The following is a 12,540-nucleotide window of genomic DNA, read 5'->3' as shown; positions in this document are numbered from 1 at the left end:
AAAAAAAAAAAAAAAAAAAAAAAAAAAAAAAAGAAAGGTCAATTTATGTTAAGAGTATACTGTTCAACAAAGCTGAGCCACATTGTTATAAAATTTCAATCAACATGATAAAAAACAAAAAATAGTTTAGGTGTTGAGAAGGATATATGTCATTACATGCTGACTGAGAAATAAAATATTATATAATGTTTATATATTCCTCTAAGCTTTTCTCTGAAAAAAAAAATACTTGGAAAAAAGCTCTCTTGAAGGCTATTTTATGACCTCAATGTCCTGGGGCAAAATCTTTAGTTCTTCAAATTCACTGGCAAGCAAGAATCTAGCTAATGCCTCCTCAAGGTCATCAGTTAATGGAATAGTTCTCAGAAGTCACTCCGTTGTAAGCTCTTGCCAATTGTTAGGAATTTACATTGGTCACCATGGTGGGAGGAAAACTCTGATCCATTGACCAAGAGTGCCCTCCATGGCATGGCATGGCACTGCCCTAGACCCAGGGACACTTCTCCTTTATAGGAGAAGTGATTGCACGCAAATACATGCCATTTAGAGCAAGTTGCAGAAATGAAGGGAAGATTCGATACTATGCAAGCACAAAAAGGAGTGGTCACCTAAACCTGAAGTAGAGGAATGCTTCACAGAGTGGTAACACTTGAATCCTGAGCGATGAGTGGGAGTTGGCCTAGCTAGCAAACAGAAAAGAGTATTCTGGACAGGGCTGGTAGCATGTGTAGAGGCACAGTCATATGGAATATTACAGTGAATTTGAGAAGGTTCACTTTGGAACATGGAAGCAGGGTGTTTGAGAAGAGCAATCGATACTGGCCTGAAAGGAGGACCCCTTCTCTATTCCCTGTCATAGCTTTCCAACTTTCCTCTCCTCAGTTGAGTTTCAGGACAGAGCAACAAGTCCACTGGTCTAAGCAGATGTCCAGTAGAGAATGAAACCAGTGTGCTCATTCCCTACTGGGGAAACTGATGCTCAAAAAAGTTAAGGAAACTGCCTAATTCCTCTTTCTCTCTCTGTATTAGATTTCCTCTTAAAACTATGTTGGGTAATTAAAATATAAGCCTTCTGTGTTCTCAGATGATTTTAAAATCTTATTTATTAGATCAAGAGGGCCCTTTTAAAAAGTCTATTAGAGACTAAATTTCTTGATGACTTAAAAAAATCTTCATGAGGCAATGGTGCCATTCTTTTTTATAAAGCTTTATTGAGACGTAATTCACATTCCATACAATTCAGTCATTTAAGGTACACAACTCAATGGCTTTTAGTGTATTCACAGAGTTGTGCAACCATAACCATGATCATTTTAGAATATTTTCATTTTCTCAGAAAGAAACTTCACATCCTTAAACCATCACTCCCATTTTCCCCCCAACTTCCCCAGCCCTAGGCAACCACTAATCTATTTTCTGTCTCTATAGATCTGTCTTTTCTGGACACTTCACATAAATGGAATCGTACAATATGTTGTTCTTTATGGCTTTCACTTAGCATAATGCTTTCATCCATCTTGTAGCATGTATTAGTACTTAATTATTTTTTATTGCCAGATAGTATGATGTGGATATACTGCATTTCATTTATTCATTCATCAGTCCATGGACATGTGAGTTGTTTTCACTTGTTGTCTGTTATGAACAATGGTGCCATTCTGTTGCTGTATTTGTGGTATTTTCCTCATATTGCTTATTAATGTGATTAGCTTTGTAAATCTGTACTTAAAAATATTTGTCAGTAAGCAACCTGTTTCTGGGTGAGTCTATCACTTCCTATAGTGTAGATCAAGATAGACATGGGTAGAAGTGCATATGGGTGCTTTCGGTATAAGCATTGTGTTATTCATGTGCAACCTGGAGGAGAAAGCCTTAATTCTAATACATGGTGGAGAGTCTTTCTCTAGTGATTTCTAAATGTGACCATGGTCCATTCTAACCATTAACTTTTGGATTAGAAGAGAGCTGAGCAAATAACTTACATCCTAACCAGATGGGTATGATTTTACCAAACTCCTTTCTTGCTGGATTTAACATTCCAAGAAAGGATGCATTCAGGACACATAAATGACTACAAAGTACAAAACAAAAGTACTTTGAAGAAATCTTAAGAAATTTCTTCCCAAGTGAAAGGTGGATAGGAAACTTTTGGACTTAATCTTACAGGATGTTGCAATTCAAAGACCATTAAATTGGGTATAAGGTACAATCCCTCTTTAGCCAGACAGAGAAGATTACTGATTATACTCTTGAGATATTATAAAGCATTTTTAAGGCTTCTGTTAAACTAGGGAATTGTGAATTGGTAGGTTTCAAATAAGTTCCTCCAGACCTCAGTCTGGTCTAAAGTTTCCTGTTTTTACAATTAACTCCTCATGTTTCTTTGTTGAGTGTGTGTCTGCGTGTGTGTGTGTGTGTGTGTGTGTGTGTGTGTGTGTGTGTGTGTAAAACCTAAAGATAGACCAGAAAGCATCTGGGCCATCTGGCTCTAGAGGAGAATCCAGATTTCTGTGAGGGCTGGGTAGTAAATTGCATAAACAATACTATCTTAATGTATGATTCCTGTGCTAACGCTCAGTCACCACTTCAAAATACCCTTAACCTGCTGTATTTGGTGTTAATACTTTTTGGGTTTTTGTCTGTGAATGAAGCAGATTGATTTGTCCTAGGATAAACCCAGTTTAGGCCTAATTACTTCCATATTGTTTTGTCAAGCTTCTGGGGGATTACAAAGAAAAGTGGATATGTCAAGCATTGGGCTGCTCCTGAAAGCAATGCTGTCTTCTTGGTGCCCACTCTCCTGTCTGCATTTCATTTGCCAATAAAGGACTACTATTAAGAAAGAGGCATCAGTCTGGGCGCGGTGGCTCACGCCTGTAATCCCAGCACTTTGGGGGCCCGAAGCAGGCAGATCACTTGAGGTCAGAAGTTTGAAACTGGCCTGGCCAACATGGTGAAACCTCCGTCCCTACTAAAAATACAAAAATTAGCTGGGTGTGGTGGCGGGCACCTGCAATTCCAGTTACTCAGGAGGCTGAGGCAGGAGAATTGCTTGAACCCGGGAGACAGAGGTTGCAGTGAGCTGAGATCGTGCCACTGCACTCCAGCCTGGGTGATAGAGCAAGACTCAGTCTCAAAAAATAAAAAAAATAAAAAAATTTAAAAAAGCAGTCACCAAGCCAGGCATGGTGGCTCACACGTGTAGTCCCAGCTACTAGGGAGGCTGAGGTGAGAGGGTTGCTTGAGGCCAGGAGTTCGAGGCCAGCCTGGGCAACATACTGAGACTCCCATCTCTAAAAGACTTTAAAAAAAAATCAAGGGCAGATGGAAAAGATTGCTAGCAATCGGGATGTCTCAAGGCTTGTGTACTGGCTAGGAAAATGCAAGGTTATATTTGTACAGCCCCTAGCGAAGTGCTACATGAATGCATCCTAATTTTAATTAAGATGATTTTCAAAAGGCATTTAGTTCCCTACTCCTCAGAGCAAGACCCTTTCTCCTGTAACTGAAGTGAAATAGAAGAGGTTACATTTCAAATTTTTCATAAAGGTTCTTATTTTGAAGTAATAATGTTAAAAGCATCAATGACATTTACAGAACACTTACTATAAGCTGCCATTTCACTTAACCCTATTATAAGCTCTGCTTTCCACGTGAAGGAACTGAAGCACAGAGAGGCTCAATAATGTGGCTAGACTCACACAGCTGGTGTGTGCTGGAATCAGGCAGTAAGACTTCAGAGCCCAGGTTCTCAACTACCCAATTAAGAACTTGTGCTGTTTCTTAATTGTGTTATCACAAAAACATTTTTACTGCAAATTTAAAATATATACTCTACATAAATATTTATGTGAACACAGCACACATTATAAAACTATATTATCTTTTCTCAAAAAAAACGATTGTGTTCTACATGCCCATGTTACCCCAGGAAAAAGGTCTTTCTTTTCCTTTGGAATGAGGAGTGACATTTGATTTTTCCAGGGAACTTAAAATTATTTTGAGGTTCCAGTCGTGCATGGTATAGAGATTTATGACAAATATGTGATCTATTTATTTGTCACCCAACTTGGATGACTTCCAAATGTTTCTTCTTTGTAGCTCTTGATTTTGCTTGGGTTTTTCCCCCCAATGGCCAAATAGTAAAAAACCAAACCAAAAAACAATGTCTGAATCACGTTTGCTCCAGTCAAGGAATACCAACCTGCTTAAGACCAAAGACAACTTTGGTTTTTAAAAATCTTACTCTATATTATTTGCAACTTTGAAGGACATTCATGCTTGAGTAGACTGGGTTTGAAAGAAAAAAAAAGAAGAAGAAGAAAAAATCCCAGCAAGTTGTGGCTTAAGTCTCTCTGCCATTTGCTGCAGTGAGTTTTCCTATTCCATTTTGCTGGGGAGAAGGCATGCTTAACAGAACACATCAAACTGTCCGAAAAAGGCTGTCTGCATCCCTCATGTTTAAAGGAGAAGGCTTTCTTTCCCTTTCCTTCACACATCAAAGAAGGCACTTGGGGAGGAAATAAACCATAATTAGGCATGAGCGAGCGAGCGAGCAGACAGACCCCTTGCTCTGCCTTCCCTGTCCCCGCCCCCCAGGCCCTGGCAACGGTCCTGGGCTCAAGAGAGGAGCGGGCGCCTCCGCAGCAGCTGCAGAGAGCGCGCGTCCGCAACTGCGCCCGCGCCCGCGCCTGCCGTCAAGATCTGGGCGGCGGCGGGGCTAGGCCGGGGGCGCGCTCGCTCGGGAGCGCGCTCATGCAGCGGTTTTCTTCTCCCACAATCCAGAGGCAGCTGCGCGGGAGGGGCGGGGAGTCGGCGGAAGGATATCGGCGCGGAGGGAGCAGCGCGCTCCCTTTGACTGCGGATCCGCGGCGCTGGCGGGAGGCGAGGGGTGGGGTGTGATGCGGCACTGCGGTTCTGAGGCCGTTACTCCGGCTCCTCCATAGAGGGCGGAGGAGGCTGGAGCGCGGCGGTGATTTTGTGCCAGGGATTCCCAGGGACGCGCTGAAAAGGCTGGCAGGGCTTAGGAAGCTGGGGGGTTAGGGACACACATTCGAGCCCCCACCCCTGGGAGGGGAAGGGGGCTGGAGACGAGGCTTGAGGGCGGCGGAGGGATGGTGTCTGTTCTGGGGGAAGGGGCGAGCCGTGCCTGTTGGTGCTGAGGGGCTGCGGGCAGTGGAGGCTCCGCGGGTCGAAAGCGGCTCCATGCCCATCGGTGGGTGTAACGTGTAGAGGTCGGAACGCCGAGGTCCAGTCTGGTGGCCCTTCGGAATCCTTAAACGTGGTCTCTGTCTAACGTATTTCATTTAGCCCACGTTGGGATTAATTCATTGGGGGCAGTTTCGCTGGTCTGGCTCCTCCAGGGGCTGGACAACCTTGACGGGCTTTTTGTCTTGGGCTCCAGCCCCCTTTCCCTTCCTCCTCCTCCAGATGCCTTTTCTCTGCCCCTCCTCGCCCGGTACAGACATTTCCAGGGCAGGCTGCTTCTCGTGGTGGCCGTCGTCGAAGCCACTTCTTGGGATTTCGTCTCGTTTCCCTCTGGGGTGTTTTTTGAGGAGGGAGAGTTTCCCCCTCCTACACGATGGGATTTTCCTCCCTTGCCGAAATGGATTTTCATTGATTTCTACTTACTTCCACGTTTAGTGACCTATTCCCTAGGCGTATTTTTGTGGTAGTTCCTTTTTTTCAAATACATACTCTGTAAAATGGAGAACGAAATTTTTACTCCTCTTCTGGAGCAGTTCATGACCAGCCCCTTGGTCACTTGGGTAAGTGGAGTGTCCTTTATTGTATATTTTGCTGCGTTATTTGTGGCTGCAGAGATGGAGGTGGGCGTTCATGTCGTGGTGATCCTTCTGTTCTAGGTTAAAACGTTTGGACCTCTGGCTGCAGGAAATGGGACCAACCTTGATGAATATGTGGCTTTGGTGGATGGGGTATTCTTGAACCAGGTCATGCTCCAAATGTAAGTTGTTCCTTCTTTCTTAGGTAACTTGTTTTCTCTGAGAAATAGCATAGGGTGAACTTTGAAACACGATGTTTTAAGCCCCTAATTTGGTTTATTGACCAGAAAAATTCAGGTGGTTTAAGAATCGGATCTTGAAAGGAATGCTAATATTCTGCGCTCAGCCCATTATCACAACCTAGAAATTCTACCTGTTAAAATTGTGAAACTTCAGCTTTTCATTCTGTCAACCACGTACCGTCACTTGTCTTCAGTACTGAAATCCAAGCCACATTGTGTCTTCTTTGATAATTTGGTAAAATAAGAGGGAGAATGAGAATCTGGTTTCCTAAGAGAGGAAAAAAGACTTTATTGTGAAGCTGTGTGCATTTGATGCAGAAATGTTTCTTATTAACCTTTATATCTAGAAATAAATGGCTCAGATTTTGAAACTGGTTAAGTAATAACAGATTTCAGAAGAGAAAATTTCAAACAGTTCTGATTGGTGAGGATTCTCCCTGTAGTAAGTAATTTAAAAGTCTAATAACTAAAGCCTGATGAGATGATTTATTGTGTGAATTATTAGGTTGCTTAATATTTTAGGAATCATTTTAAGGTATTCTTACAGGTTTTGAAATGTAAGTAACAAGTCTTGATAACAATTAGTTAATGACTTATTAGGCAAATCTTTGTCTTTTGTGTTTATAGTATTGGGTTTGTACTAAGTAGGAAAGTATGCTTTTGAGATGGGAATTGAATAGTGAAAGTGTATTGGTAGCTGGATCAGTAAAATTAAAACTCAGTTTTTATCTAATTGCAGTTATTGTAGCATATGTGCATTCTCAGTATGCTAATATAGTTCATCAAACTGAATTTTTCAGTTGTGCTTAAAATAATGTGTACTTACAATTATTTCTCTTGAGGAGAATCTGATTAGAAGAGGTAGTTTGGAACTTTTGATTTGAAGACATTCTTTTATATGTATGCGAAATTAGTGTGTTATTAAAAAATAGTTGTTACCAGAGAATAAGTCTACCATTCTTCTCTGATAACCTTATCAATTTTGTATTTTATTGGTTTAGATTTTTACGTTTAAGAGAGTCAAATCTATAAAAAATTGCTCTGGTGTTAACTTGTCTATGTGCTCAAAGAGATTTGTGGGCTGTTTTTCATGTATGTGTTGATCCTGCAGGGAAGTCTTATACTACTATACATTTTCAACCAGTGTTTTATTTTCATAGGTACCCATAGAAATATATACGTTATCTAAATATATATGTTTATTTTTTCCTTAAGAAGGAAAAAAAAATGGACATTATTTCCAGGGTAAATAAATTTATTTTTGTCAACTGTGACATGGAGTTATTTTTTATCCTCAAAATATCTGACTATTTTCTAAGCAAAATGGTAGGATAGTAAACTGACTTCTATTTTGGGGAACCTACATGACAGGAAGGGCAGCCATTACAGTAGATAATCAGAACTTGTTCCCCTATGTCTCTTTACGTGCTTATTTTTAGACTGAAAATTTTGAATTTGTGTGCTAAAAAATACGTGTGTTCACAAAAATAGGGAAATATATTACCTTAGTTTTCCACTTCAATGATTTTTATTTGAATGATTCTTTTTCCAAAAAATTTTAGATTTTTTTTTGCATCCTAAGTATGTCGCTGATGTCTAAAAACAAACACATTAGCTTGTTTCCACTTCAAATGCAGTTTTATGCTTAAAAAATATGTATATTTTGAAAATGATGGTATTCCAAAGTAGTGGCTGCCAGGTTGCTGTTTTTCATGAGTTCTAGCTCCTTTCCAAACCTCAAATCTGCTTCTGTATTTTCAGTTCCACCTCCCAGTTTCTTTAGATTTTTTTTTTTCAGTGTCCTAATTCTATTCTGAATGACCTATATAAATTAAAGGAAAAGAAAATTAAGAGAGAAGTATACTTTTGCTTTGTTTGAATAATTTGCTAAAATAAGATCAACACAAATTTATCTTAATAAATTATTTAACTGATAGGGCAACAAAACATACATTGTTTTAGAAGCTATGTTTTGCTAATTTTGAAGTCATTAGGATTTCTGTTAAGCACTTTGCTTAGGTTAATGTATGCTTCAATGTACTGCGGTATAAAGTGTCAGTTGTACCTCTGTACCTAGTTAATGTAAAAGTTAGGCTTAGTCTAATTTCTGCAGTACATTTAGTTACAGAATTTGTGAGCAAGAACCCTTTGTAAATGAAACTATATATTTTCCATGTTTCTTATGCTTGGAATTCGATGAGTGTCTTGGATCTGTGGACTTGTAGTTTTGATCAAATTTAGAAAAGTGTAGGTCATTATTCCTACAAATATATATGTATATATTTGACCTCTTCACCCTTTTGGAAGTCCAATTACATATATGTTAGCTTGATTTTGTCTTAAAATTCATTGATGTTTAATGCAATTTTCTTTCAGTCTTCTTTGTTTCATTTTGGATAGTTTGTTGTGATGTCTCCAAATTTATTGATCTTTTTTTCTATAATTTTTAATCTGCTCTTAATCTCACCCACCATATTTTTCATTCCAGATATTATAGCTTCATCTGTAGAAATTGTCTTATATCTTCCACATCTGTGTTTTTCATGCTCTCTCTTTTCTCTAGTTTCTTGAACATAGGCACTACAGTTATAATTGGCTTAGTGCCTATGTCTACTAATTCTGTCTGTGTCATTTTGGGGTTGGTTTTAGTTGATTGGTATTTCTCTCCATTACGGATTTTGTTTTCCTGCTTTTGCATGCCTGATTTTTTTTTTATTTGATGCTAGACATTTGAAATTTTAGCTTGTTCGGTGCTGGATATTTTTGTATTCAATTAAATACAAAAATCTTGAGCTTTGTTCTAGCATACATTGTTACTTGAAAACAGTTTAATCTTTTAGGGATGTGCTTTTAAGTTTTGTTAGGCAGTACCGCTTTGTCACACTACTGAGGCAAAACTCTTCCGAATACTCTAGCTGGTGGAAGCAGGACCTACTTGGTGGTGTTCACTCTCAATCTTTTTGGTGGTTTTTTTCACTATCTTTGGGTAGTTTCCTCACACTTACATTCTGGTAAGTACTCAGTCTTGAGGGATACCCTCTGCAGATCTTTCTCACTGTGCATTTCTCTTAAGTACGCTGCCTTGTGTACTTGAGCCACCTTGCTGTCTCCAGACACAGTTCCGTCTCCTCAGCTCAGACCATTGTGCTCTGCCTGGATTCCCCTCTTCCTGTTCTGTGGCCTGGAAACTCTTTCAAGGCTATAATGCTGAAGCAGTTGTTGGATTCATGCTTGTTTCCCATTTATTGGGGATCACTGTCTTTTGTTGCCTCAGTCCAATGTCTTGAAAAATGTTTTATGTATTTGGCCCTTTTTTCCCCCCACTTGTTTCAGGGAGGAGGGCAAATTTGGTCTCTGGTCACCAGTAGAATATGTTTGTATAGCTTTTTTTTTTTTTTTTTTTTTCCAAGACAGGATCTCGCCATGTTGCCCAGGTTGGAATATGTGATCACAGTGCACTGTGGTCTCAAACTCCTGGGCTCAGGCCATCCTCCCACCCTAGCCTCCTGAGTAGCTGGGATGACAGGCACACATACTATAATGCCTGGCTGTTGATATACTTTTAATTACATTTTGCTCTGCTAGTCTTACATATTGCTTTTAGATGTGACATATACTTTTGTTATAGGAACTTTATTATTTAAGTTTTTCATCTAAAGTGTTAAGACTAAGAAAATGGATTAATTGAATGACTCTGGTGTTGCTGTTTTGCACCCAGACCCTAAAACTGAAGAGCTAACTTCTTCATGATACTGTTTACTGACTCTGCCTCACAATTTTGGAATCTGTTCGTTGACTTGAGATTTACTATATTCAGAGATGAATCCTGAATTTGAGTAGCTTTTTGAATCAAATAATCTCTTTAAGAACTTGTAACATGGCATCAGTCCTCTTTAACTAATGAGAAGGAAGAGGGAAGCTATTTAGAGATCTGGAATGATGGGCCAGCTCTTCTGTATGCTGTAGGGCATTTTCCTGCTTCAATGGGTTGAAATCTTTTTTCTTTATTGCTAGTTATCAGGTGTAGGATTTGGTGACAGTGAAGTAGGGATAATTATTTTCCTGTTTGAGATGGCATTTAGTTCTGTAGCCAGTTTTGAATATTACTGTGAGTTTTTAAAGAATTTGTGGCATTGTAATTAATATCATAATCCTAAAATTTTAAAAATGTGCAGTTACCTAAACAGGTGAAAATATGAATGTCTTAGGGTTTTCAGACTGAGAAAATTGTTAAAAGTATCGGAACAATATTTGGAATTATTATTTATAATTCAACCCCAACCCCATTAGATAGTTACAGAGATCCATACTTGGAACACTTGGTAATGGTGATATACTTGTTATGGCCTTTCTTTTCCTTTAGAATCTTGGGTTTGAACGGACTTTAGAAGTCATCTACTGTTTTGTGCATGTGTTTTTTGTTTTTTTTTTTTTTGAGACAGGGTCTTGCTCTGTTGCTCAGTCTGGAGTGCAGTGGCATGATCACTGCTCACTGCAGCCTTTACCTCTTAACCTCCAGGGTTCAAGTTATCCTCCTACCTTAGTCTCCCAAGTAGCTGGTAGCACACAGCCATGTGGTACCACACCTGACTAATTTTTGTATTTTTCATAGAGATGTAGTTTTACTATGTTGCCCAGGCTGGTCTCAGGCAATACACCTACCTCAGTCTCCCAAAGTGCAGGGATTACAGGCGTGAACCAGCCTGACTCTTTGCTTGACTCTGCTGACTAGACTGTGAGATTCCTGAAGCTAGGGACTCTATCTTTTACCTCTGTATCCCCAGGACGGTGTTTGACATACAGTAGGTTCTTGATATATTTCTGTTGAATTATTGAATGATAGAGCCATGTGTAGTAAAGCGGAATGAATTTGGGCCTTATGCTAGACAGACTTGGATTCATTTCCAGCTGTGTTGCTTATTGGTATGTGAATTTAACATCTCCACATTACACATTTCCTACATTTATAAGATGGGAGATAATGTTTTCTTCCTGGTGTGAAAGGATTAGACATAATCTTTACTAAGGCAGGGACAGATAGGTCTATTTTCTGTTTTGGTGACCCACTATATCCCCAGTGCTGATTGCTGTCATTATTATTATCCTTTTGCTATAGTATATCTACCTACTTATGGTTCCTTAAGTAAGTCATGACAGTTCACAGCTTAGTTTTTTTGTTCATTTGTTTTTGTTTTTGAGATAGGATCTCATGCTGTGACTCAGGCTGGACTGCGATGGCATGGTTGCAGCCCACTGCAACCTTGAACTTCTGGGCTCAAGCAGTCCTCCCACCTCAGCTTCCCAAGCAACTGAGACTGCAGGCATGTGCTACTGCATCTGGCTAATTTTTAAAAAACTTTTTGTAGAGACCGGGTCTTACTTTTTGCCTAGGCTGGTCTTGAATTCCTGGGCTCAAGTGATCCTCCCATCTCAGCCTCCCAAAGTGGTTAGGATTACAGGCATGAGCCACCACGCCTGGCCTACAGCTTAGTTTTGTATGATCTCTGTTAGTGTCACCTCTATAAAGGTGTACAATATTTAGTAAGTTACTTTATTTATAAATGAGATAAAAAGAGAATCACAGGATTATTATGAGAATCAAACAGAATAATTTGCATACCAGGCTCAACATATAGAAAATGTCCAATAAATGTTAGCTCTTTATCTTTATTGTTTTATTTATATCATTATCATTAGAATTATTTTTCTCTAGACCAGCAGTCTCCCACCTTTTTGGCACCGGGGACTGGTTTCATGGAAGACAATTTTTCCATGGACCAGGAGCGAGGGGAGTTTCAGGATGAAACTGTTCCATCTCAGATCATCAGCCATTAGATTCTTATGAGGAGTGTGCAACCTAGATCCCTTGCATGCGCATTTCACAATAAGGTTTGTGGTTCTGTGAGAATCTAATGCTGTCACTGATCTGACAGGAGGTAGAGCTCAGGCAGGAATGCTTGCTTGCCCACCACTCACCTACTGTTTTGTGGCCCCCATTTCCTAACAGGCCGTGGACCCAATCCATGGCCCAGGGGTTAGGGACTCCTGCTCTAGATTGTCATTCCCCTTTTCTTTGACTAGCCAATTCTTGCTCTTCCTTTAATACCTTGTGAAGTCCCTTGGCAGAGTTGTTTTTTTCCTTATGGTTCTGAAATACCTTCACCTGAGTAGCTACTGCTCTGCATTATTACTGTTTAGGGGCTGGGTGTTTTGTCTTACATATTACTAGCACCTAACCTAGTACTTAGCATGTATCACCAGCACCTAGCATAAAAGTTGGCATGTCGTAAGTTTTCAGAAAATGTTGAAGGAATAAGTGAAGAGATCCTATAATTTTATTTATTTTCAAAATTTTGAGAATGCCTTCTAGTTTTAGTACTGTAGAATTTAGTTTATTTATTTATTTTATTTACTTATTTTTTATTTTTTTTGCTCTCGCAGTGTCGCAGAGCGTCCTGCTGGCGCCCGTCCATCTGCTTGTAAAATCTCCTTTCTGCATCTTTTTTTTTTTTTTT

General features: G+C 39.6%; 1 protein-coding gene across 7 annotated transcripts in view; it reads left to right on the top strand.

Moving 5' to 3' along the window:
• The first annotated feature begins 4,545 nt into the window (after positions 1–4,545).
• CCDC88A (coiled-coil domain containing 88A) overlaps positions 4,546–12,540 on the top strand; it is a 126,015-nt gene continuing 118,020 nt past the window's right edge. For 6 of the 7 annotated variants that reach the window (XM_017542398.2, XM_017542393.2, XM_017542395.2 and 3 more), the window contains exons 1-2: positions 4,926–5,768; positions 5,865–5,965. In XM_017542398.2, the coding sequence (XP_017397887.1) occupies positions 5,706–5,768; positions 5,865–5,965 (164 nt within the window). In that variant the 5' untranslated portion in view covers positions 4,926–5,705. Of the gene's footprint in view, positions 5,769–5,864; positions 5,966–12,540 lie in introns of all 7 variants that reach the window. The other variant, XM_017542392.2, reaches the window with a different exon arrangement.

This window comes from Cebus imitator, unplaced genomic scaffold (assembly GCF_001604975.1).
Source record: "Cebus imitator isolate Cc_AM_T3 unplaced genomic scaffold, Cebus_imitator-1.0 Scaffold143, whole genome shotgun sequence".
NCBI classification, from domain to species: Eukaryota; Metazoa; Chordata; class Mammalia; order Primates; family Cebidae; genus Cebus; species Cebus imitator.
The sequence above is the reverse complement of the archived record's forward strand: the minus strand, read 5'-3'. Positions and strand labels throughout refer to the sequence as shown.